The sequence below is a fragment of the Rhipicephalus microplus genome, chromosome 10, assembly GCF_043290135.1.
Source record: "Rhipicephalus microplus isolate Deutch F79 chromosome 10, USDA_Rmic, whole genome shotgun sequence".
Taxonomy (NCBI): domain Eukaryota; kingdom Metazoa; phylum Arthropoda; class Arachnida; order Ixodida; family Ixodidae; genus Rhipicephalus; species Rhipicephalus microplus.
Genome location: NC_134709.1, coordinates 38,153,451 through 38,181,422, shown reverse-complemented (window position 1 = coordinate 38,181,422; position 27,972 = coordinate 38,153,451). Strand labels below are relative to the sequence as shown.

Below are 27,972 nucleotides of genomic sequence, written 5' to 3'. Positions count from 1 at the left end.
ATCAATTATAATTCCGCCATAACAAAACAAAGCACACGACATTCGTTAGGGGAAGTCCGCTTTACTATACCGTAGTACAGCGTACACGCTTAGAAGCCCACCGGTCACCTGCAACACTTGTTCTCCTGTAGTCATAACCATCATGACGAAGACAAATCTACAGGTACGCAAAGAAATATTGGACTCGCGATATCAACTATCGACTTCGAATGTCCAGTAGTTGGCTCACGGAAACTATTTTCGAAAACGCCGCGTTTTCAAAGAAGCCGTGAGCGGATGTTCTCACTGTGTGCGTAATTTTCGGTACAGTGCTGCTACCTCACGACGGTATCGTACGTGTAGTTTCGGTTTCGGTTACTTGCGACCCTTTCGTGTGCGCAAGTTATCTCCGTAACAAAATCAGTACGACGCCGAATGCGGTTGTTTCCACTCCGAGACAGCAAAGTTTGGTCGCAGCCTGAAAGTGTATGAGCAGGCATTCGCGCTGTGCGGTTGATTGAGGTTTTACACCTTCACGAAATATATGTGCCATTGGGCTTCAGACGTATCAGCTTGCCGAAGGAGATGCAAAAGGTCATGCTTCTGTTGTTATTAAAATACTCTGCGGTAAATGAAGTTTGTTGTACGCAAAATAATGCAGACGTCTGAAGGCCAACTCTTCACTGCAGCCAACTGAAGCATAAGAGGTACATGTATTTTTAAGATAGCGCGCTCATATGGGAATAATTAATTTTTTCGGTCATAAAAGAAACTACAACGAAATCGCACAAGCTGGCGCTTCACACATTTAACGCCGTTGTGTACAAGCACTTCAATCCGTGCCGCGCACCCTCTCATAAAAAATAACGTACGATCGCCCTTTTGACAGTGTTTACACACACTGAGTGCACGTGCAGTCATTCCATATGACGGCGTACGCCGCTGCATTTACTTCTACCTTGAGTTCATCGGCCCATACATACGTCCGCACGGAGAGCTAGCTTGAAAACAAAAATGAAACAACTCATACACTTTGGATTAGGTACAAAAACACGTGCTGGCAGCTTGCTTCCGGTGCCCTTCGATGAAATACCTGGCGTGTAGTACCGCTCCTTTCCGTTCCTGTTTGCGCGAGAGGCGTTTCACGCCTGTCTGACCGGTTTTGTTTCTGGTTTCGTGAACGTTTACGCGCCGCGCGGAGTGGGACGCCACCCATGCAACATGGCGGCGAAACCGGGCAGTTTTCGAAGCGCTCCGAGTTATTACATCTGAGCCGTGCGCGATGAACACCGAGGCCATGTGAAAATCCGGCCCGCACGTGCCGTTACCCGATCCCTTCGAAGTCCCGTCCTGCCAGTTCGTGCGCGTCACCTGCCGCCGCTTTAAGACCCAGCGCGCCGCGAGGAAAAAAACAAGTCTCTCCGTTCTTTTGTTTCGCTCGTGACGGAGAGCGATCGAGTGCGTGTGCCTCCCGCAACGATCGCTCTTTTCGACCGCTGGCACCTTTGTCAACGACGTATGGATTGCAGGTCGTGACATTTTTGTAAGTACTCCTCCCACACCTATCTCGACTTCAACCCATAGTCGCACGACCGCGTAGATTCTAGGGATTCCAGCACGTTGTTGTCATCGACCAGGTTGTCGCGGATCGGTCGCTCGATCGGTCCACGTGAAATTCGGCTCCCTGCCGATCAGGCCGGCATAGCTGCGGAAACGAGGACGGATAGATTATCCCCGAATTTCCTCCACGGATCATCTTTCGGATCGGTTTGCCGAGCACGTTACGTAGAGTGAAGCGCACGTCGTTCCGCTTCAAAGCGTGCAGCGCGTATTTTTAGAGCTGTCCGGCGCCCGCCGATCGCGACGAGAAACATGGTGCGATCGCTCGCCTTCGCGTTAATCACGGATAAACCGGGAAGAAATGTCCGGCCTCCGACGCATTGTTTTCGGCGTCACTCTACGAGTAATTCTGAAGAAACGAAACTGCTGGCCCGTGTCCAGAGGCGCACGTGAGCCGAGCGACGGTGCACAATGTGCCGCCGCGAACTCGTTAACTAGCTTCTGGTTAACTTGTAAACTACCCACCTAGCGTTAACCTTGCACAACGGTTTCGAGCTTACGGGCGATGACGCTAAACGTGTGACGCATCTCGCTGATGAAATATCTGTCTGGGTCGCAGCTAGCGCTTGCAAACGTAGCTCATAAGCATAACGCCTTGCGGCACCGTCCAAGATCGTGACTCGAGAGGAAGCGGTACAATGTTGTCGAGTCGATTCACTTCTTACAGCGTGTCATGGCACTTCGTCGACGACCAACGCGTACGGCGCGGCGCGTTGGCCCCATTGCAAACCCAGAACAAAACGTTGCTCATAAATTTACTCGGTTCGGCTTACGGCGCTTACGCTAGGTCGCGGCCGAAGTGGAAAACGTGGAGGTGCAGGAAAATGCCAGGTGTTGGACACGCCCAGCTTTATGGCGGTTAGCTGCAAAACAAGGATAATTTTGTCGCCTCCTTCCCAAGTTCATGCAGCTTTTTTTTTTGTTTACATGTAGTTTTGCAAATATGACGAAAACCATTTATTAAATTTTTATATTATTTATTTGTCTATATATATGCCAAAGTATCTAAGTCACCTACAGAAATAATTAAGGCATGTAAGTGAATCAGTGAAAAAAAAAACAACGATAATAAACTCAGTCATTGCACAATCAGACATTGATACTTCAAAGAAAGCTGGAAATGCAAGAGGTAAAAATAATACATAAAGTTTTTAAAAATATGTGGCGTGTACAAGCATTGTTAGAAAAGAGGCCTATGCGCATCTACGAATTAAAGAAACGGCTTACAGTGAATCACAACAGGAAAAAGAAAAGAGAGAGAAAAAAAGGTATCTAAATATAGCATTCTGAATGGAGCGAGTCAACTGCACGAAGTATTCACAAGATAATATGATGCTCTTGATTGTGCGCCATACATGGTGGCTTTGCAAGGCCCAATTGAGAGACACGTTTTTACCTTTCCCAGTGCTTCCTTATGGCTGCCAGGCAGGAACAGTTTCGAGCTTACCTGCTACTTGCCACGGTGGTCTATCTCGACCGCTCACCCTAAAGTCACAGGATCGAATCCCAGCTGCGGCAAACTTAGAGTTGGATGCACATTAAAGAAGACCAGATGGTCGACATTTCTATACCCTTCCACTATGGCGTCCCTATGATCTCGTCGGTGTTTTGGAATGTAAAACCCCCAAAGCCTGCTCTCTTCATCAGCAGCAGATTGGAGCTTCTTGCTCCTCGCATTCTGATTTACCTCATGATTGGTAAAATACAGAAAGATGTGCCCAAACTCTGAAGTCAACAATTCTAATAATATCAATGGCCAGTGCTGATGTATCGTGCACCACTGTCAATAGTCCGAGCTCGATGCAGAAGCTTAACTTACATTTTAAGAGGCTACTAACCACATCCCTCATAAATCCACACTTCAAAAATTGTTAGTGTTTATTTCACATGCCAGTAAAGAGCAAAGCAAGGGGTATTATTCACTTCATATCCTTTACACAAAATAATGCTACCAGGAATGAACCATTGTGCGCTAGAATTTGTCGCCTAACATAGTTTGTACAGCGATAGTAGTGAAATAAATAAATTTGATACGTGGAAATCAAACAGCAATATAAGCGATGAAGGTGTAATCATGCACCCAATGCGCATTTCAATATAACTGCTTGTTGAGAGGTTTAGCAAAGTGTGGGCCCACATCAGCAGATGTCACAGAAGAAAAGGAAGGCAAAAATGTACCACGATTCTCAGCCAGATTGGGGCCCGATATGGTGGCCCGTCAAATTTGGCAGTGAATAATGGTTTAGATTTCGAATATTTGTCAGCCTCAAAAAATCGTGACGTACAATCTCTCTGTTATGCAAATTTTTCACTTGCTTATTTTTACTTTATAAAAACTATTCTCTAGAATTGCTGATCTGCTCATTGGTGTGCCGTGGTTTGTTTTTCTCTGGTTTTGTACTACACCTTTATGCACCTTTAAGTGGAGGTGCAGTAGAGCATCAGTGCATTGCCCGTACTTGTATAGGAAGAGAGGTCAATGGAATGCTTGATGATCATTTCATGCTTTGACACATTCGTTTTGCATCTAATACACCCGCAGCTCTCACATTCTCTAAAAAACATGCAGTAAAGGGTTGTTCATTCGAACTGATGCCATTGACCCGGCACAGCCCTATGTATTTCTGGGAGGAGGGGGGGGGGCTAAGTGATTCGAATGCGTCAGTATCTACAACAGTTAATTTGAAGTCGTACCTCCCTGGCTTTCGTCCCTTTTCGGAGAAATAGGCCCAGCATGATCACCCAAGTTACTAATTTCTTTCATCTGTGTAAATGAAGTGTAGCGATTGACTTCTATGTATGCTTTTGTGTTTGTAAATGTCATCTGTCTGCTGCTACTGCTGTATGGATGGCGCGGCCAAATCGTTCAATGTTTGCCCTTAGCTGTGGCCCCTTGGACAATTTCGGTATTGTTCTAAATAAACTAATGAAAAAGGCTTTAAATTTTGAGTGCCTTAATTCTGCCATGTAAATCGGCATGTTTTGGAGCACAAAGAGCTTCGTGTATTTTGGCGTTAAGGTTCACAGCTCACGTGAATGAAAGTCACCGCTTATTTCTGGTGTATCACTGACTGATCGATAAATTCTGCTCCACCTTAGAGCATGAACTTATTTTCCAGAATTACCTGCCTCAAATGAGCAGTAGTGTCGCCTAATTTGCAGGAATGAGTCCAGCGGTGGCTTATTTGGGTCCACTCCGCACACTGTGGTACGACGTCTGTTCATTCTAGTGCCTGCCGGCTCATTTGAACTCCGCTTAATTTGAACAATTTTTATAGTCAGCTTCGAGTTCTGATTAAGGACTTTTACCATATATTGGAATCATATAATCCTCAATGCATCGAAATTCAATGCAGTTGACTCGGTAGGTGCTTTCTGGGTGACTAATGATTAACAAAATTTTATTCATAGAGCGTGTAAGCTCATGTTCCTGGATATATTGCCTCCTATTAAAACAGAAAAACAAAATTGGAGTCATTTGGGCTTCATGGCATAGGTTCAAAATGGTCACGTCAGAGCCCCAATTTGTTTTGATTTTTAAATTTTTTTTCATTCTGAAAATAAATAGTCCTTGTTCTAAAGCTTGCCCACAATATTTGCACCTATGTGAGACAGCACATTAGGTGCGAGAACCAATAAAGCCACACCCAAATCCACAAGCAAGGAAAGAAGCAATGCCTTTCTTTTTGACATGACTAAACATTTTTTTGTACAGCCCTTCCCGGTTGATTGGAGAAGCACGCAGACATGGAGCGACATTGGCTTTGGCTTTTTCTCACGTGGCTCCCGGGTGAGTATGCCCATCTGCAGTACTTCCCGAAGCAGTTCTGTATAGAGGTGCGAGGAACCAGAGAGTGCCATCTCAATACCTCGAGACATCACACGGGTATCCACGTGCAATCTTTGCCATACCTAGGTTACGTTGTAGCAAGAACTTTCACTGACTCCCTGTCTGGTGTAGTACCATTTGCGAATGTGTAACTCCAATGTACTGTTCACGACATTCATTCTGAGTAGACTGAACTAACATTTGATGGCATATTTTGTTTTCATGTGACGGGTGGCATGAGAAAGCTCACGTGTTGTGTCGTACTCGAACGGGATTCAAAGACTTACACAGCGACAGCTGCAAGGGAGGACCCTGCAAATTTAGAGTGATGTTGAGAGCTGTACGCTCCGTTAAAGCTCTTAACTATGACATGACCTGTTATAGTCGTTTGCTTAATGTCTTGCAAATTAACCCAAATTAAATCACCATCTTGAATTGTATCGTGGGTATTGCAAGCGTGTCAAAGAGATAAAAAAGTGCATATTACAATATACGCAGTGATGTCGAACGATACTGCTGATCAGTGCCTTTAAACCACGTTCTTGCTTTTTTGTTTGATTAGATATTACATCGTGGAAGGTTATACACCATTTAGTACTATGTAATTAAAGAGCAATTATTTCTGTCTTTCAAAATATTCATTACTTTTACAGAAATCAAGTTTGAATCCCCTTCCAAGGACAACACAGCACACAGTGCGCATGAATGTACAAAACACTCGGCAGTGAATGTAGTTCATTCAGTTTTAAAAGTACCTAATTTTTGCTCATAATGGTCACACTCTTAGTTGCAGGCTGAGAGCATTTGTGCATTTCGTATGAATATCAATTCACTAGCCTACTCCTCAGTGACTGTGTCTTTTGCATTGTGCAGCCTGCAGCTCCCTCAGGGGTCCTCGTATCGTCTCGTTGGAGAACTCGACAGAGACCACACTGGACATCAAGTGGACCCCCGTGGCCTCCACGAATGTCAACATGTACACAGTGAGTGTTCTGCTCATGTGTCAAAAAGGTCACGGTTTCGAGGGAAACTACGCGAATTTCTATCCTCATTTGCAAGAGTTTACGCACATTTTTTCCGTAGAACAGCGAAACCACGCACGTAGTTGACACTTGCGACGTGCTGCTCGAACACAAAAGAAAGATACATGGAGATGCATGTAGTGCGCAAGACAAGTGAGAACTACTTACTATTTATTTGGTGAAAAATAATGCAACTCAAGAAAAGTCTGCTTTGCGAAATGTGAGCTCCAGAGAAACCCCCCGTGTTCATGAATTTTTAACCTGTTTAGGCTTCCATCTTCCCCCAGAGATATATACGAGGTGACAGAAAAGAAAGGCACAAGCAGCATATGCAGCGCGCACAAGACGAGAGTCATCTACGCCATGCCGTCAACTCTGTTCATATTGAACAGCTGTGCATAGTGTCAACTGTGCACAACCAACTAGTACCTACTCCGGCTCTTATACCATGCACATGTGACGTTTTAAATCTTGTATCCTCACTCCTGCAGAATAGTGCTCAACACTGATCAATCTGCGTGAACATGCCACTCATTCGTCAGCCTAAGAGTACATATCATGCAACAAGAAGGTGAGTGCATCTCAGTTGCCAGGCTGCTTACCTCAGTTAATTGTGTCCGGCATGGTGGGTGCACTGGGAACACTTGTAATGTCTATCACCTGGCATAATAACCACCTCTATAAACACAAGCACTATCGTGTTAGTTCCAGTGCTATTGCGTCGAAAACACCACAACTAATTGCACACTGAAAACACAAAGTATGTTGTTGCGTGGTAGTTCCCGAGTGATAAAAGTAAGTCTAGTTTATGTTCATCTTATTACGACCACAATGTCGAATGATAAGTGGCACAGCAGAATACCTTGATCTAGTGGGTAATGAATCGCCTGGCTAAACATCCAATCTTGCACCGCGCTCCATCAGCACCGCACTGTAGATTAAGAATGGAATTAAATGTGACTCCACTGATCTAGAAGGCTAAAATAAATTCCATTTTGCTGCATAAGTAGCATAGTAGTGTTTACATGCGTGTTTTATTTTGAGCAATGGGATGGCAATGTCTTCAAATGAATTTCGCAGTCATGCATGTGGAAATCGCTTTTAGATTGTCCTGCTTGGGATACTGACTCTTGTGATCGTACATTGTATACTGCGATGGGGGATAACGTCAATGTCAGCAATTCGAGCTTTTCAGTATTACTGGAGAGATGTTGTAATTGCAGGTTCGTGCCAGCCCCATTCAAACGTACAGCCCAATATTGGGTCCGAGCCAAGAGTGGAAGTACACGAGTGCTCGCCAGGCGGGCCTCTTGGGCCTCCATCCTGGCACCCTGTACAACGTGAGCGTGTGGGCCGACACGTCCGAAGGACCTAGTGAGACCACTTCGATAGTGGTTTGGACAGAGGTTGGAGGTTAGTGTCTTGTTTTTTTGTTTTTTTTTTCACATATTTAGCCGTTATAGACTGGCCTAGACTTGGAGTATCTGTTCTATGCTGCCTGAATTTTGTGTGCGTGATTCCGACAATTTGACAATGTCGCTTCATATAACTACGTTGTGCTTCTAGAACCCATGCCTGCGACGACACTATTCTTGCTTGTAGTGTTTATCCTCTGGTGATATGTGGGGTTTAACATCCCAAAACCACCATATGAATATGAGAGACGCGTAGTGGAGGGCTCCGGAAATTTCGACCTCCTGGGGTTCTTTAACGTGCACCCAAATATGAGCACACGGGCCTACATTTCCGCCTCCATGGGAAATGCAGCCGTTGCAGCCAATATTCGATCCTGTGACCTGCAGGTCAGCAGCCGTGTACCTTAGCCACTAGACCACCGCGGCGGGGCTGTTTATCTTCTCGATTATTGAATATTTTCTTCTACACATTTTCTTCTTCAAAATAGCTAGTCATAAATAAATCTAGGTTTCTTATTTATTTTTACTTGAAATAACTATACCATAGTGAATTTTTTTAAAGCTTGATATGCTTGATTGACATGAACAGGGCAGAGAGATGTCAAGCCAAAAAGCACAGAAATATTCACCCAGTAACAGTGATGATGGTAAGATGCACAGAGTCATGTATGTTGCGAAAGAAAAAATGTGCTGCTGTCCTTGCTTGCTGTGAATCATGGTACCAGTAAAGATTTTGCTTCATCACAAACCAGAAAGTTATTTGCTCATGGGGCACTTGAATTTCCTTGTCCGCTCTTCATTAATTACTGGACAGACAGCTGTTGCCTTTTAGAGTCCTAAATAGCTACATAGTTATGGTTTACCAAGCCACTTCACAACTGTTTTCTACAAAATTGTGGCAAATGAATATTTGTCAGTACACCACCGCACGTACTATACAGTATACAGTACTACTAAATACAGTAAAACTTCGTTAATTCAAAGTCACTGGGCCTGTGAAAAATCTTTGAATGAACGAAACGTACAAAAGTTTTGAATGAACGAAATATACAAAAGTTGAAATGCAAGGAACTTGCTCAAACCTAGTAAGCATACACCAAATTATAATTAGTTAGCTTGCCATGAAAAAGAACTGCTAGGTACTCCATTGAAATGCAATGATTGTCAGCCCACACAACTGTCATTGAAATCAGAATCTATCGCCTTTACAACAAGTAGCCATTGATGAAATGTGCTGCTTACATGCTGCAAGCTGGCGATTTGAGTGAAGCTTTATCCTAAAACACCCCCCCCCCCCACCTTGCCATTACATCCCGCAGAGCCAGACCTGCCACCAACTGTGCAAGTTCTGTCGCGTAATGACACCCAAATGGTCGTGCAGCTATCACCAGGAACAAGTTCCAAAGGTCCTATCACGTAAGTTTGCTACCAGTGTCAGTGATGGAGGTGCTGCTCCAAAAGAGAAAGGCTGCTCCACTCTGCTCCAAACAGTTATTTTTGTTAGTAATTGCTCCAAACTTACTTCGAAATGACACAGAGAATGAGAATGACGAACTTTTACTGGTTGACCGAGTCATGAGTCCTAAAGAAAGAGAAGATAATTTGTGTACTATCATCCCAAAGTGTTACTGATGTGTTGCATCATCGGCTCCGATCTCATTTGTGAGACAATAAGTGGCATTTAGGCATATAGCTCACTTGGCTGTTTTTTTTTTTTCTCAGCTAGACATGCAGACTAGTGTGGTGAAAACGAGCAGGATTTCTTTTATCTCATACGTATTATCTACTGCTTATTTGGCAACAGTTATGTGGGCCTGCAGTCAACATCTAAAATGTGATACTCGGCTTTTTACCTGTTTTATTTTACTTCTGCTATAGGTACTAGTATTTTAATTATATAACTCATTTCACCACAGTGGTGACACGCGGGTTGTATCTTTCATGTGAGTAATGTCTGCCTCTTGATGCAGTTGAGCTGGAGGACTACGGTCAACTGTCACCGACAATTCTTCAAGAATTCTGTATACACTCAAACCCCAACACAACGAAGCCGATTTAACGATGTCGGTTTATATGAAGTAAATGAAGAGTACTCTTGCAATAAACATATGTGCTAGGAATGTACCTTTATAACGAATTTTCAGATATAACAAACTTAATTTCATGTAAGATGCAACTCCATTTTAATGAGGTTTGAGTGTAGTTTAGAAACATATACTTGAAACACAGGGCAAGAAAACACGAAAGCCCAAATTCTAGGTAAAAGAAGAAGCACTGATTTAAATATTCTGTCATTTTTTGCAGGGGTTATCGAATGATTGCATTTGAACGAAGCAGCCTCATGGCATTTAGCCCAGAGCGGCTGGCAGGGCATCGAGAGGCTGCCGAGGCTGGCACGCCATTCTATGTGGCAGCTGAACTGGGACCCGAGTGGGAAAACAAGACTTTTGTGTTCGGCGATGGCCGTTCCTACGGTGGATTTCTCAACGCCCCGCTGTCGCCTAGCGAGGACTACCTTCCAATTCAGGGCGTTGCCAGCTCACTCAATGGGGTAAGCTCTGAATTTCAAGCCCTACAAAGTGTATTAGGTATTTTGTAGTGCACAATCAAGACATGTCTTATTGCGTAGCGTGTTTTATGCTGACAGCATGCGGGGCTCCACCGAAGCACGCAGTTGCGGAAATCAGGAACTGATGATGTCTTCAAAAGGGAAAACAGTGCCATTGTGACATTCAGTACTGACATACTTTTTGTACTGTTTCTTTTCTGTTGATTTAATTCACGTTTTCGAGTTGCACGTTGAATCTTCCATATGTAGTACTGACAGGTTGTTTTCATTCTGCAGTGAAGATAGGTTGAGTAATGGTACCCTTCCTTGTTTGTAGAAAACCAAGTACGCATACTCTGTGGAAAGCCCAAGCACGGAACGGATACAGCCACCCAGTAAGTGCCGCAATATCAACACAAGCAGCTATAAAAGTGTTTGGTCTACTCAATCTTATTAAATGTAAACCTGCCATAATGGCCTAGCAGCTCAGGTTGTGGTGTAGGACTCGAGGATGTGATCTTCATTGCTGACCACAGTGGCCACATTTGAAGGAGGGCAAAATGCTAGAACACTTGTGCATTCAAGTTTAAGGTGCACATCGAATAAGTTGCAATACTAACCCCAACTGGTCAGAATTATTCTGTAGTCCCACACTACAGCAAGCCTCATGTTGATAATGTAATTTTGACATGAAAAGCCTGGTAATTACATTAATTATTTCCTCAGTGGCTGAGTATCACCCTTTCTGCCATTTGTTGCAAGCGTAAGCTACGGAAACGTAGTCCGTTGGAGTTTTTGCCAATACATCTCGTTCCAGTTATTGTAATGGACGAGCGGTCACAAGTGCTGTCCTCGTGGCTCTCTGCTGCTACGGCCCTGGGTGCCTGCCTCCTGCTGGCATTCATCGCGGCTTACGTCTTTGCCCGGCGCCACTACAGTCGCCGCAGGCGGCGCACCGAGGAGCTGATGCTGCGCTCGCACCCAAGCCTGGACCTGGTCAGTGCTCAGAATTAACATGCTGCTCTGCACTTGGAAGTTATTGCATAAAAGCATCCATCGCTTTTGTCCTTCTCAGACACCTTCACCGGGCCCTTCTGCCAGGCCCAATTGCTGATTTTTGTTTCAAGTGGGTTGCGATTTTCGTTGCACATGAGAAAGGTGCAGTTTTTAAAGAAGTACTGAAATAACTGTTCAAACCAGTTCATTGTTGTGCAATTGGAATAAATCTAAATGTCCCGCTAAAAATGATTGCGTTAAACAAGCTTCATTGCCAAAGCTGGTGCTCTCCTCCTTGGTTATTGTCCCCTCAATGCAAAGTGGAAGCATCACATTCACAAAACGATTCCCGCCTTTTTTCCTTTTTTTCCCTTCTCTTGTTTTTCTTTTTTTTTTTTTTTTTGCTCTGCAGCTCATTACTATCGGTGGCATTATTCATTCTGTATGTACCGCATTCCCCTTCGTGGATATGAGTGGCACTGGCAAACATGCTCAGGGTACAAGTTATGTGCATATAAATACATACCCACGAAAGTGGATAGAGGGACTCAGTCACACTGATAGTAGAGGTGTTAGTGTACTGCACGGTTTGTGCGAAGGTTGTGGGTTTGCGGCCCCACCTGTGACATGTTGTGTTTTTGTCCAGTTTCATTTCTCTTCATCATGTAATTACTAAATTTCAATTGAACGCTACAAACAATGCTCCCGTATGCTTATCTCAGTTGCATTATCTGTTTGCTTCATACAGTTGCGTTCGACAAAAGCGAGCCTTTTGATTGATTCCCTTATTTAAACAACATTTTCGTCTAGCGGCTTGTGAAAGCAGGTTGCCCTTTCAGATGGACCCTCTCTTCCAGGATGATGTCACTCCCTTCAGTGCGGGTTCATTGCAACTGGGCGAGGGAGCCGACCTGGGGGCATTCTACAACCAGCTGCGCTCCATGCTGCCCATGGTGCCTCAGTCGCGACTGCTGCTTTCAGACACCATGCTTGGCCAGGGCCGGTTCGGTCCGGTTCGAGCGGGCCACCTTGTCACGGATGACAGCCGAAAAGTGCCAGTGAGCGTGCAACGCTGTCCAGGTGAAGTTGCAGTTATACTCATGCTAACTAAACATGTTTCTAAAGCCACAACTTGTCTTGGGCTATTTGGGTAGCAGTAAATGTGAACGAAACCTCGAATATGAGCTGTCATGAACAATGAAGCAACCTGTCTAGCAATGAATGTGGGATAACCGTATGTCTTCGTAGACAAACACCGTAGAGGGATTTCACGGCCTGGTATCATCACGTTTAACGGGACAAAAGTCCTGTTCCTAAGTTCAGTCCTTGGGTTGTTAAAGAATGTGATGTTGATCTTTTCACTTATAAAGAAATATAAGCACGGAGGCCCTCCTGGGAGTAGTCACATGCGAGTAGTCTTCGAAGTTCTCAACAAAGACGGCCTTGACCATGCCCTATCTAGGCTGTGAGATCTTAATTAAGCCAACGCTGTAGTGTGAGATACTTTTTTTTACAGCGAAAGCTGTTGTGAGATCACAACAAGAGTCCTGTGCACCATAGTTGCCCGCTGCCGCAGGTGTCCATGACCACTATCGCACGAAATAAGAAAAAAACTCAGTAAAATAAAAAACATTAAGAACACAATGGGATTCGAACCCGGGTCCCCTGCATGCCTGCCCAGTATTCTACCACTTAGCCACGCCGGTGCTTGAAACTCCATGGAAAATTGGCCTTAGGCAGGTTTGATGTCGGGAAAGGAATCGCGTTAGTATGAGTAATAAAGTGTTGTGAGAACAGCAAAGGAACATCACACTATGCAAATTGAGTTGTGGGTCATCAAATGCTCCAACCTCATTGCAAAAGCTTCCAGCATAATTTTTCGTCGTCTCCAGCCACAGCGTGAAAAAATTGCACAAAATTCCTTCCAAGCGTCTGGTGCAAACCACGCATCTCCGAAGAATGATGAAGGATGGCATAGTGAATGACTGCCTATTACACAAAAACTATGATTATTTATGGCGTAGTGGGTACCCTGCAAGTGTGCTCGTAACGGTTATCCGAAAAGTGTTTAAAAAAAGGTTCTGAAAGGCCGCTCTTACAACTTTCGCTATGACTGTGCTGCGCGTTACGCGCAGGCCTGGCAGTTTTAAAAAGTCACACGCAACTAATTTTCTGTGAAGTGCTGAGTTACACGCCACCAAAGAAGGATTGTGCGTGGGCAGTGCCTATATATAAAAAAATTAAGACAACTTCGCACTGGGGGCGCCGAGCTCGAAGGAACTGCACAGCTGCGCAGCCTTCTTCATTTCACTTCAGTTTTCTCTTTCTCTCTTTTTCTCCGTTACCATTTTTTCCTGTCTTTCTATTTCTGATAATTTCTTCTTCACTCTTTATCTGTTTTTTTTTCTTTTTCTCTCTTTCTATTTCCCCCTCGCTAGCTCTTTTTTTTTAGATCTATGAAAATGGCAAAACCTTGGGTGCAAAGCGAATTTGAATAGTTTTCTGATACTTGTCCAATATTGGAAGTGTAATTACAAAAAAAGAAAAGGTTGCAGAGGATTCCTAAGTACATTGTGAGCTATGAATGTGGAAGTATTTCTTCTGGTTAGATTGGTAAAGTGCTGGAGGGCAGGTATCCCCTAGTTGTTTTATCAATTGTGAGGCAATGCAACGACCGGATTGTATTCATTTACATTAATTGGTGTGACCAAGGTGGTGTCGACTATACTTTACAGGTGAAAGTAGAAGGCGTGACTCTCTCGCTCTCAACTTCTGTGGATGCTTTACCTTTGGACAAGGTCGTGCTCCCTTCGACTTCGGAATTGCTATCTGCCCTGTAGACGCCATTGTATAAAAACACCTGAAATTTTGGATGTTGAAAACCTTCCTCCAAGTTTTGCAGACTTTTTGGTCTGAAAGGATACTAATTAAAGCCCCCTACCTCTGCTGGGTAGGGTCGAACTGTCGCTTTGGCGAGTCAACCCAATTACGACCGTTGAGTAATCGTAAAGGTAGCTTTGCCGCAATGCCAGAATGTAATGCGGTGGAGCATATGAAAATCTCAGCATATTCACGGAGTGGATGATGATTGGTGGGGCGAAGCTTTCGTCAGTCCACCTGTGCTTCTGTCCATCCATTCATTCTTGCTTCCGTCTGTGCGTCCGTCCATGCGCCCATCCATGCGTCCGCCCGTACGTACGTTCTTCCGTCTGTCCATTCGTTCATCTGGTTGTCTGTCCGCCCCTCTGTCTGTCTGTACGTTTGTCAGTGCGTCCGTCCATCTGTATGTCCGTCCATATATTTGGTGAACACCTCAAGTACAGCCATCTTACATCTTTTCAACTGGTATTCCTCATATACAAGTGCTGCCATCCAGCGGACATTCTAAGGACCACTTTATCGGGTATGTGCCACCAGTGGTAGCGCACTACAACGAGGGACGCACAAGCTATGCCATTAGGAGCTTGGCCTCTAAAAGATGAAGGGGCCACTTTAATGGCACAGTGCCTCTCCATGTTGGAACCAGCATTTTCTGCAATTTGTAAGCAACAAATTGCATCGCCCACTGGCTGCTCGGAATGGACATTCTACGCATTGACATAGGACACCCTCCCCCCCCTTGCCAGGGCTCGTCACTCTGCGTATTGCAGTGTGATCGCTCAGAGCACCTGTGGAATCGGCTAGCAATTTTGCCCATTGGAGCCCCAAAATGCAAGACCAAGCATGCTGCATGCCAATTTATTTATTTTTTCGTTATTATAAACCCTTATATTTTTTCAGAAGTTCAAATACTTGGAATAGTAAAATTCCCCTGTTAATTGAATTGAATAGCAAACATTAAAGAGTATTTGAAAGTCTAAATATTTACACACCGCTAATTATTTCTAATTACTGCTTGCAATGACCAGTAAATTTCTAATTTAGCATGACATCAAACTGAAGGCAGCCAGAACCGTGCAGTTACTTACTCATTGCTCGTTTTTAACTGCAGCTGAGTGGACACTCCCGGACCATGAGCGCAGAAGTCTCCTGGCAGACATTGAGGGCATGCTTCGCCTCGGCAGTCACCCCAATGTAGTTCAGTTCATGGGCGCTTGCGAAGATGAGCCTGGTACGTGTGTTGGAGTTTACATTCATGTGTCAAACTTTTGCATTGACTTGCGCTGTAGATTTGTACGAACCAGTGACTTGTACTAATGCAAAGCCAAAGCAAGCACTTGTTCTCGCAGTTGTGAATTTTTGGTCACATCCATTGTAGAGTGCGGATTATTCATGTGCAAGTACCTATTTTCCCTAGAATCAAGCCACTTTTGGTCAAAATTGCGCTCTGACCTAGTTCGAGGGAAGAGTACTGTTGGGCAGTCCAGTCTCATCACTGATGGCTACTCAACAGTCGCAGCTACAGCAGCTTCATCATGGCGTCTTATACCAGTGTCTCACAAGCACCTTTGATTGTGATAAGTGTCAATGGAGATCAGATTTATTGATCGGGATCACCAATGGGCACTACTAAGGGGTCCAACCTAATCCGTAATGCACTTGGCACAGACATCTGTCAAATCGCAATCTGGGAGCCATATCCTGAGGCACTGATCGTGATTGCCTTGATACCACTTGGGGTCCTAATCGCGATTAAAGATTAATTATCCGTCATGTGTGACAGCAAATGCTGTGCCGTGTTACGACTAACAGGCCTCCAGCAACACAGTGCAGCAAAACAGCGCAAGGCCAAAATTTGTCAGTGCCCGTTGAATACTGGCTGAAGACAGTGAGGTGTGGGCCAGGCCGCTAGGGAAAGGTTCGTGGGCCATCCGTTTCAGACATCTAATCTAGACTAAAGCACCAGTGTTACAGACACTTACAGTGCAGACACGTTGCAACGTATGCTTCTTGCCGTTGCCAACAGAACTGCTTCAGTTAGCCGTGGAGCAGCCTTCGAGTTCACTGCGTGGCCTCTTGCTGACCAGCCGCCACAGTGCAGAAGGCCGAGTGTCAGCAATCCCCGAGGAGCGCCTGGTTGACCTCCTAGTCTCATTGGCAGCAGGCATGCACCATTTGTCGTCCAGAGGTGTACGAACATTTATTTTTTTTTATTATTGCATCGTAATGTGTATGAGCCCCTTGTTTTGTTCTTAGTGGGAATTACTAAAAAGCATGATTACTCTGGTTGCTTTCAACTCTTAAACAAAGTCACTCAGTCGGTATACTGAAGAGGCGTGCTGCTGAAGTGAGCGCTCTTGTCCATGTCGACGCACTAACGCGCCAGCACATTTGCTGTGTAAAGATGAAGAAAGTGGATGAAATGTACATTAACAGGGCACTTAAACTGAGTCTGAGCTTGCGTATGAACGAGTTCATGTGCTTGAGAACGACGCAGGGAATGCGCAACGACAATCCAGGTACGTCAGGAGGACGGCCCCATTAAACCTAATTAAAGGCTAACGTGATAAGAGTTCGTGCACGGCCTTCAAAACGTGCGTCCAAACACTGATGTGCATCCCAATGAGGGACAAGCCTATGATTAGATAAATGCAACGTTAGCAGCGGTTGTGGAGAGGTTAAAGACTGATATTACTGTTGTTTCGTTTTTCTTATCTGCGCTTTTTCATTCAACCCCACACAGACGTGGCCGCAACTAAAAGATCACTACGACTACAATGTACAACAAAGGCACTGGCTACCATTTCGCTTCTAGATTTTTTGCTTGTGAAAGAGAGAGGTCCATATGAAAGGAAATCTCTCTTCCCTCTTCTGGCTTCTGTGCGATAGCGAGCTGCCTTTTTCAGCATGTCCAGTAGGCTCTTGATTGTCGTTGAAAGAGTGCAAGCAATCCCCTTCATTGAATGGATGTCACTGCACCCTTGTAGTTTGTGTATGCCTCGCCGAACAACTCACAAAGGGTGAACAGTACTTAACCACCCTAGTCGTTCCACAAGTTCCCTTCTCAGAAAGAGAGGAAGGCATGATATGGGATGTTGTAAAGAACTGCAGAAAATACCTTTCTTCGAAACAGCAGTGCCCGCTTACATTCTGTGGAGTCAGGCATTAGCCACTGCATTCTTTACTATGGCAACAAGGTCTACAATACATTGGAAAAGACAAACAATAGTATGCGAGCTTCCCCTACGTAGGAGCTTTCAAGTGATTTCATTGGGGGAGCCATCCAACACCACTGACTAGTCAGGGCGAGTGAAGTATGGTCAGGTGACCCTGCACAATGAAGTTGAGGGTAGGCATTTCTTTTTCTTGTACTTCAAATTTTTTTTCAATCGGATAACTTCAGACTGCGTGCCATCATCGCTGTTGTTCTTGCTGCATCAATCTGTCTGTACTTCAGTCTAAGTAACTCATGAGTAAAATATGGTGTTTGAATAGTGTTGGAGGGCCCCTTCAAAGATGTTTAGCAGGTAGTGCTTCACTTCTCTGCAGAATGATGGATAATGGCACTATGAGTGATTCTTTACTTCGCATTGTTGTGATGTTTCGTGGCATCATGGGTGCCTTGCAACTAGACTCGAAATAGTTGCCCCAAGGGAGTTTGCAACAAGCTCTAGGCTTCTTGCTTTGCAGTGATTGTGCCATATGTTCTGTGCAGCAGAGCATTCTTTTTTGTGTAATCTCTTCACTGTTGAGGAAGACAGCCAAATTTTGTTGTGGCTTGCAGGTTCAGCATGGCCAGCTGTCCACCAGGAGCATAACCATGGTCGAACCGTTGGTGCCCAAGATCAGCTATTTTGGTCTGGCTCGGTATAGCCCTCTGGGGAAAGTACGATCTCGCCACCCGTGGCGCAGGGGTTGGGTCCTAACTGAAGCGCTTTGTTTTGCAGAAACTGGACTTCACTCGCTGGTTAGCCCCCGAGACCTTGCGGAACGGAAACCATACAGAAAAGAGCGATGTGTATGTGCAATTTTTCATCTGCAACATTTACTTGCTACTCTGTTAATAATAATAATAATTGTTTGGATTTAACGTCCCAAAGCCGCTATATGATTATGAGGAACGCCGAAGTAAAGGGATTCAGAAATTTCAACCACCTGAAGTTTTTATGTGAGCCTAAATCTAAGCACACGCACCCTGAGCACTTTTGCCTCTATCGAAAATGCCGTGGACGAAATTCGATCCTGTGACCTGCGTAGTTGCTATTCTATTCCATACTTGGAACGTAGTGCTGGCGAACCAGTCGTATCAATCAATCAAATAATAAATAAATAAATAAATGGATAAATCATTTCAAACAGAGAATATCATTAAACATATAGAAAGTTCTGGCCCAGAAATACTTGAACTGATGCCTAAATGGCTATTGATTAGTCCATCCCAAGAATGACTTGCAGTTTTGTATAAACAGTTACTAGTAAACAATACAGACAATTACTATATATAAGTACTAAGTACTGTATGGAAGTACACAAGAACTGTACATAAGTACGCAAAAACATTTATTCGTGTAAGCCTACCACACCATGCATTTTGTTGTGCATTGGCATTTTATTTGTCATTTTTGCTATAGCACAACTGCATGCGTAGCTCTAGCTCACGGGGTGATAATCACACATGCAATCGCATCACATCTGCGAACTTTCACTTACAACATGTAATCACTGACTAGATATTATGGTCATGGATGTGGTAAATACGATTGGGAATTTATGCAAAAAGTGCACACATACACACCTGTCAATTTGTACGTTTAATTCTGAATGACTTTGTGCAGGTGGTCCTTCGCAGTGCTTATGTGGGAAACGTTCACCTTAGGTGAGTTCTTTGGAAACGTTACGTGGCCTGCAGTTTTTCTTGGTGCATTTAAAAGTAACCTTTGACTTTGCTAATCCAGCCCTACAATTTGTCGAATGATAGAGCAGTCAACTTTCAGTAATGCCACAACATTGGTGTACACACGATGTTATTTCTTCTTTTGAGTAAGGCATTGTACTATCATTTGGACCGTACTGTGTCAAGGTTAGATAAAACATTTAAACCTCATTATAACAAAGTTGCATCTGACACGAAATTAAATTTGTTAGATCCAAAAATTCATTATATAGAGGTCTATTCTTGACACTATATTTATTGCAAGACTATTTTTCATTTACTTTATTATTACCAATATTTCGTTATATCCAGGTTAGTTATATCAATGTTTGAGTGTATATACTGTGCTTTAAACCAGCACTGTTATGTTTTTTTTGCTTTGCCTTTTTAGTGATGCACTAAAATAAAAGCTTCGTGCTGTCAAGTTTTCCAAAAAGACTTATCTACTACGTTTGATGACTCCATCTTATAGGTTGTCACTATTACGACTGCGATGACTGCACAATTTTGTCCTTATGACTGTCATAAGTATATATTATGGGTTGTAGCCTCGCTGGTTCACTTTATGCTTACACATCATGTAAAAGTGAGAGAACCAAAAGTTTTCTAGCTTGTCGTCCTCGCTTTATTCGAGTACGTTTTTTTATCATTTATTAGCTTGTTATGTCCTTCTGGTTAAGACATACAACTATTCTGATATGACACAACTTCTGCATTTGTACAAGATCTTCGACACGAACTGTTCCGTCAGGCAAATGTCAACTTGTAAGTATGTCATGCAGGTGGAAGTCCCTACGTAGATCTGTCTACCTCGGAGGTGCCTGAGCGTGTGACACGAGGCCTGAGGTTGAAAAGACCACGAGGAGTGTCGATTCCCCTGTAAGTTTCACTACTAAGGCACTCACTCACTTGACCCATCACCTTCGCTTAGTGCACATGCGTTACGGCGGCTACTGCAGTTGGATTCAGGAGAGCAAAAACACATGATGCTCATGTGGCCTGGATGTCATTTTCTTAATTAAAAGCTTTTGTATTGCCGTTATAAATGCTTGAACACGAGCTAGGAAAATCAAGTTACTTTAACGTCCTTTTACTACCGCAGGTCGAGTTTTTGAAACTCAATTTTAAAACGATAAAATGGGGTTTTCTTGCATGAAATGGTGCCTTTGTGTTTGCATGTGTTTGTGCTAAACGAGCTCAGACATGCTAGGTGAACAACCATGTTACAGCAGTCTCCGAGACATTCAATACTGCACACACTGCTCTTTCAGTTGATGCACGTGAATGGAGATGGCCACACTAGCACACTAGTTTGTTTTTTTAAGCAGTCTCCCTCGTCAGAAACAAAATGTGCAATGCATAAGTTATTTTCAGTCAGAACATGGTTACTTAATCTTGGTTTTTCCACAAAACGTGCTGGTCCGTTATCAGACATACGTCATCTTAACGGATGTTAAATATTCATGCTTCATTTTCCTTTCCCGGCATATCCGAAATTGTAAATTGTATCTGAGGTTGCAATTGTATTGTGACTGTAATTGTATCTGAGATTGCAAGTCCAAGCGTCTCGCTTGGATTTGCAAGGCCCGTGTGCTCACATTTGGGTGCACAATAAAGAACCCTAGGTGGTTGAAATTTCCGGAGCCCTTCACTGCGCCGTCTGTCATAATCATATGGTGGTTTTGGGACGTTAAACCTCACATATCAATCGATCGTCAATCGCTTGGATTCGAGGTTGCAAATTCAAGCGAGACGCTTGGATTTGCAACCTCGAATACAATATGGCGCGAAAGGGCGACAGCACGCTGTAAGAGGTGATGGCATTTTTTGCTATAGATGGTGTACAGAGAGCTCAAACTAATAGTTTATTTTCGCTGGGGAAAACAGTATGTATCAATGAAAATTACCACACAGAATGTGATGCCTATAGAGAAGAGGTACTTCCATCGGCTGTAGTTTTCATTAGTGCATCAAGAACTGCAGTATGCTACAGCTCTCTGGCAGTGATAAAAGTGAAATGCACTGTGAAGTTGGCCTGTTTGTCAAATTAGAATGCAACGTGGCAAAACCTTTGTTGTGGTACTAACCTCCGTCCCGATACTCTCGCAGCTATCGGCTCATGCAGCAGTGCTGGCATCAACAGGCCAGGGATCGACCCACTTTTCAGGAGCTGCGCTGTTCCCTCCAGGCCTTGCAACCGGTAAGAAGGCAGAACATTTATTTGGCATAAATTTTCGCTCAGTGTATCTTGAAAGGGCACTAATTTGGTAATTACTAAGTGGAGCTCTTTTATGAAATTACCCTTCTACAATATCACATGAGCCAGTTTCAACTGAAGAGGAGGCCTGCAATGCTTCTACTTTAAAAAATTGCACCAGAAAAGTGCACCAGAAGTGTAGAACCAGAAATGTTGGAAATTAACCCTTTCGCTGTCACTGAATTACCATTACGTTCTCCATTGTGCATCCAAAAATTTGTGTCGCAGTGCACAGCTGACGTGATTTAGTGTTTCTTGCTGGTTGGGCCATCTGTTGATGCTTTCTAGAAGCACATATTTACGCCCCTCGATGTATTTTTACATATATTGAAGAGCACAGAGCAACCGTTCTCTTTCTTTGTTGGGGGTTGTGATCGTTCCGTGCACGTTACTTTCTCGCGCTGAGCGACCATGCAGTGCACGTACAATTACGGCTACAAGGGTTGTTCTACCATCTGCTGCGAGATCGAACAGGTTTCTTTCTGTATTCTGTTGGCGTAGCTGCTACGGCATATCATGTCGCTAGTCGTTGCGTCTCGGAAGATGACTCGATCGCTGCTTTCGCTCGCTTGCTGAGGCTTCACTGCTGCAATCAGCAGCAAACGAAATGGTTGTGTGCCTTTTTCTTATTTGTCATCTTTACTTCATAGCATGTCATTGTTTAAAATTTCAAGTTTTTGTGACGTTCCGGAAACCACTCAAGGGGTACATCACCACCAGAACTACTACATAGTGAAAGGGTTAACGATAGCTCGCAATGCCACGCCTGAGTTACTGCACCAGCTCGCCTGTAATGGTAGATATTGATAGCATCTGTTGCGGTCTAGTTAATTAAATACATAGGCTGAATGCAGGCGAAGGAGCCAAAAAATAAACTTGGGGAAGTTTCAGGAGCATTTATGCGCTACAGTGGCCCAAATGCGAAAAGAATTTCACAGCCAAATGAAGCCAGCAGAAGTGTAGTTAGTCTTGGCTCGAGTTTAATAATGACAAGGTTATTGGGTGTGAAAGTGGATGCAAAAACAATTGGTTGGTGGGCGGACCCAAGATCGTGCCCTACACTGTGTTACTTTTTATTACAATTTTGGTGTCGGAAACATCAATCTTTCCCAGATTTATTGTAATGTGTCCAGTTGTTTTTTAGACGTCAGTAATTTATGTAGAGGATACTCTATATTCCACACAACGGGATATTGGGATTATTAAGTGACTCATGAAAGTTTATTTGTATGTGCAAATTTTAGTAAAGGACAAAGTATGGAAAGAAAGTGTTACAGCTCCAGTAAACTGTGAAACTTGAGAAAGTGTGTAGCACGGTCACCCAGTGATTCTCGTTTGTAGAGTTCCTATCGCTTCGTTTAATAAAGCATCGACAATGCCAGTGTTTGAGGTAAGCGTATTGGGTTTCCCCCCGTATGAGAAGAATATTGTTAGGGAGATTCACAAGCATGGCGTGCGACATGCAAGCAACTTTTTGCAGCACTCTATTGACTTCCTGCTAGATACAGCAGTTGAGATACGCATCATCTGCAGTGAGTTCCGTCCAGCTGCTTCTCCCATCAGATGTAGCAATGCAACGCCGATTAAGGGCTTTTGCTCACTCGGCGAGGCAACGGTGCCCTGTCTCGCTCGGCGCTGAAGTCATCCGCACGTTTCCGAAGGGTATTTAGCGAATGTAAGCTAATTATTGCAATTATGTCTTGGTTATTTCTGTTGATTATGTCGTCGTTTTCAGGAACAGGCGCAACAATATTACTTTAGAACTTGTTCATTCATTTAAACCCAGTTTGAGCATTGCTAAGTTGAGACCCTCACCCCTATGCAGGATGCCCTCCAGTTCACCTACAGTGCTGGATACGCATACGACAAATTCAACCCCTTGGCTGACGAAGCATGACATGCCAGCTGAGGCCACGTACTCCAGCCATGGCCGCTCGCAAGCGAATCCCGGTGACCCGGTAGCTACATTCCATTGAGCCGCGACGGACAATTCCTTCCTACGCTTGCAAGCGGCATTGTTATGAATCTCAAAAGGGGCACACAAGTTTGATGAAGTGTTGCACATATGAGTGCGAGACGGCGTTCGCCAAGAAGGAAAGGAAGGGATGGTGACGACAATGTGTGGTGTTTTATGGCGCAAGAGCTGGTGATGGCCAAAAGGTACTGAGAACAGGAAGCATGACTGTTGTACTACTATTTCAGTGTGGCTCGTGTTTAGTCTGTGCGTGTGGTGTACGTACGAGGAAAATGTGACTACCCCCAATTTACATTTACAAGCACAACTCAATGAATGAGCGTCACGGGAGAAAAAGGCATCGCTATCTTGAAAACATGGCAAAGTACCAAGTGACACCAATTCACCTTATACTAATAGTACTCCAATTGTATAAGGAGTATTACTCCAATTGTATGAGGAGTATTATTAAAACAACAATTGTAAAGTTTTCTTGTTATATAGAATAGAGTTCAGCTAAATCACTGGCATGCATGCAAACTCTTCTGAACTTTTTCTAATGTTTATAAATTCGGTTCAGCTCTATTTGCGAATGTTGTGTAAAGTTTTTAACACAAATTGTGCTTGCCAGAAAAATATTTTAAACATATTGAAGAGTCAGTCTGTGTAATGATGCAAAAATTAGGTGCTGCATGCCTTTCATGGTAATTAACGACACCTTATACCATGCTTGCTGTGAGCAACTTTACTTAAATAAGTTTCTCAAGTACTACGCAAGATATGCAGAAGAGAAGTCCCTAAAAATTGCTGTCTTAAAAACAGTGCTATGCTGAGTGCTGTTTTTTATCGACATATCTCCCAGAAAGAACTGACCAAAGGAAATGTTTAAAATGAGAAATGCTAGTTTGCCATGCTATATCTCTGCTTGGTCCTCTTGCACAGCTGTGACAAGAATCTCATTGTTTTTTTAGCAATGTGCTGAGCATAAGTAGCTTCAAATTGCCTTTCTGTGATACCCTTACGTTCTCATACAAAACATGCAGTGTGCATGACTTTTAAAGTTTCCGTCCTTTTTCATCTGATCTATTGTTACATATTTTATTTTATTTTGTTTACCTTCAATGTGTTGGCAACTAAAACAATGAGCCTGTGTGTACATTCCATGTGAAATAGCGGTTTAAAATGACTGAATACATATGAAAACATCATTTTTAGCAAATTAGAATATTGCCGCAATTATCCGTCCATTATCATCTAATCGATAGTTACCTATTTTATTCCATTCTGTGTACCTTCATTGTTATGGCAACTAATGTAGTCTCCCATGTGTGAATTCCAAGTGAAATGCGAGCTCGAAGTAGCTGAATGTGTATCATAACTTGTGCATCATTTTTAGCAAAATAATCATGCCGCAGCTATTCAGCATTACATACTAAGTGCAGCATTTCCTATGCCACGCACTGTGTTTGAGGAGATATAAATTCTGCCTTGCCATCCAGTGATACCACTTCAGCGGTATCGTAGCACTGTGACATTAATACAGAACTGATTCTCTCCTAGGGTAGTGCTTTCTTTGTAAATTCTGTGCACCGCCATAAAAGAAAAAAAAAACAAAACAAGTGTGTTGCCTGCGCCAATTCTTAGCTACATTCCTTTGAGCTATACTAATGTGACAGCTTGCTTAATTCACCCGAATCGGTACAGTACTGGTGCACCTGTACCCAAACCGGTACACGAACCAAATCAAACGTGACAATTTGCTGGAATTGCCCGAACCGCTGCAGCACAGGTACACTCAGTTTCGCTGACCGTCACTGCCTTACACAGCCGCACCAATCAAGACGTACCACTTGACGGTACTGTGCATAGAACTAGCCGCCTTTTCGTCCATTATACCTCCGTTTACTTTGATGCCTCTTCGAAAAAGCACAAATGAACAAAGCAGTAGCGCATATTTCGTGTCTTATGTACAATGCTGACGGATTGAAGCGTGACATCAAGTATAACAATGTTGGTATGTGCGATTCTCGAGAGGACCGTATCATGTCGTTACGAAACTAGCCACCAAGGTGACACCGGCTCTGATGTAGGTGTGCGGGCCAATACTATTATGATGGTACATGATCCGAAAACTATGGAAACAAATGTATGTGTGTTACTCAAGCCTAAATTGATACGTTCATTAATATTCGTACGCACTGTACAAGGTTATCCTCTTTTGTGCGTGACTTATTAGAATAGTCTAATACATAACATCAAAATTGGAACTGCAATGTCCTTGTTGCAAAAAAATAGCCTTTATGTAGAGCGCTTATTTTAAAATATTGATTCAAGGGTCTTTATTTTACATGATCTTAGCTGTTTAGAGAATATAAATCGGCTGAGGTTGTGTGAATTTTTTCTTGCTATGTACGCTACTAGAGTAAAGAAAAAGGTTAACACTAATTAAACACTGTGAAATTGCAACGCTAGTGATGGCATCTTTTAAGTAATAAAAGCCAATCTTGGAAGGCCATGTGATCGGATATCACAAGTTTTGCTAACACTGCAAGCGGTCACAGCATACTGAATCAAATATGAATAGCCATGTTTTGGAGAGTTCTTATGCATGAATGGCAAACACTTTTAACACTGCAATTGTGAAATTGCAGTCTAGTTTTTCCTGTGCGAGAAGTTCTCAGTGTATATTATTGTGAGTAAGAGCGATCTGTAACACTGCAGCTGGTCTGGTAGCAGTGACAACTGTTTATCATAGTGTGGTATAGCATCTTTGTATATCTGAGGCTGTGTGAAGTTTTCCAAGATGTTCCAATTAAATGCATTTATACAACAGGTTTTCAAGCTTGCTCAGCACGACTGCATTTGGACCATACATACTTTCAACACATGTCCTTCCATGATTGCTCTTAGATCTCGTGAACTCCTTTTTTCGTTTGCAGCGGTACTTTGTTGATATTTTATTTGATATTGGTATGGCTGTGTGATAGTAGAGCTTCCCAGTAATATTTACATCCAATTAGTACGGGTGTCGCATAAGCATGTTCAACTGCAATTGAGCCCCGATGGGTATCGAACATCGCGACAGTGATTAGCCCCCATCCGCTCCTGATGAATATAAGCCAATCATTGCCAGAACACCCAATTCGAATTTGGCTTGATCGAGTACACTGTATGATGCTCGTACAAGTTCCACTATTAAAACAGCCCGACCTATTACATAGCACGCAATTGCTGGTACGGCACGCTCAATTCTTACAGTTGGTCGCTACTTCGGGCACTGATTCAGATCGTGTGTGCAATATTCCGTCAAGCCTTTGTGCCCTGTTGTTCTTGTGGTATGGAGAATGTCTACTCAAGTTCGTTTAGTTTTTATCAGCATCGCTCATCGCAGCTTGTGTCACCCGCTGTGCGCCGAAAGCACTACGAGGACCGTTCGGCAAGATTATATGTACGTCGTCTGCGATGTCGTTCACTGCCTTTGTACATTTGCAAGGTTTTTATACCGGTGCTTTTATTTTTACGTTTACCGCTGGAGCTCGTCCTTGCAATATGCTCAGACTGACCCGTGTTATTGAAATAAAGATATACGTCAACTTTTTTTTTAATTGCCAGTGTCTACTGTGTGTTTCGTTATACTCGGTTACAACCAAGTAAAATACGACAGCTTCACCTGAGCCATTGCTGTCCCTACCAAAAAAAAAAAAAACACTCAAGAAGTGCTTGACCTCACTTTCATGAGGTTAAGCACTTCTTGGGTGTTTCAGATACCCGACTTTCCTATACTGACACACATCTGTAACGCTAGTCTTGGGAAGGAAACTGGAACATTTCGTTAAGTGTCGCTGAGGATCGTTTCATCGCTTCTCAGCCAAACGTAATGCTGTATGTGCTAAGAATGAACCTTTAACTTTTGATAAGTGTGGCATTTGAACTAGCAGAGAAAAATTACTTGTGGTTTTGTCAGAAACAAGGTAGCACAATCTGTCTTTCACAGGTGATAAGCAGACACGGCGCAGTTTTGTGGGCAGAGCTTACAATCTTTATTAGGTTGCAGACAAGTACAGTCATGCTGCCAGTGCACCGAAGGCTAAAAGAAGTTCTTGTAATAACTTACAACAGGGAAAGAGACATGCCTGAAATCGTAACGTATTGCGAGGCATTTCACACAAGCCTAGTGTTCTCCTAATCTGAGCCTGTGCTGATACCCGAGTATAACAGCAAGTTTGGGTCCACATCCGAACGCTTAAAGGGGCCCTGCAACACTTTTTGAGCATGGTCAGAAAACGCTGCCGATCGGTAGTAGAGGCTCCCGACAACACACGAGCCAAATATTATAGTGCAGCACGCGACCTAGAATTCATAATAAATTATCAAAGTCAGCTAAAAATTGTTTTCTCTTCTCTCGACAAAACACAGTATAAGCCCAAAAATCACTCGTAGTAAGCCCATCTATCAGCCATTGGCTGATTGGAACATGACGCGCTCGGTCGTTACAAAGATCGTCGCGGGAGGCCGCTGCTTGTCCACGCGGTTACACTG

General features: G+C 43.5%; 1 protein-coding gene across 2 annotated transcripts; it reads left to right on the top strand.

Moving 5' to 3' along the window:
• The first annotated feature begins 1,080 nt into the window (after positions 1 to 1,080).
• On the top strand, positions 1,081 to 27,038 carry LOC119181293 (angiopoietin-1 receptor). 2 transcript variants are annotated; one of them, XM_037432497.2, is made up of 17 exons: positions 1,081 to 1,522; positions 5,315 to 5,389; positions 6,302 to 6,411; positions 7,674 to 7,863; positions 9,185 to 9,281; positions 10,170 to 10,416; positions 10,751 to 10,808; positions 11,231 to 11,409; positions 12,249 to 12,489; positions 15,401 to 15,520; positions 16,316 to 16,479; positions 18,074 to 18,175; positions 18,237 to 18,307; positions 19,125 to 19,165; positions 20,005 to 20,101; positions 21,332 to 21,422; positions 23,305 to 27,038. In XM_037432497.2, the coding sequence occupies exons 2-17, from the start codon at positions 5,347 to 5,349 to the stop codon at positions 23,374 to 23,376; spliced, it is 1,923 nt and encodes a 640-aa protein (XP_037288394.2). In that variant the 5' UTR covers positions 1,081 to 1,522; positions 5,315 to 5,346; the 3' UTR covers positions 23,377 to 27,038. The 2 variants fall into 2 exon arrangements, with proteins under 2 accessions (XP_037288394.2, XP_037288395.2); XM_037432498.2 differs by having other exon boundaries at positions 1,085 to 1,522; positions 12,267 to 12,489.
• Positions 27,039 to 27,972: the final 934 nt, after the last annotated feature.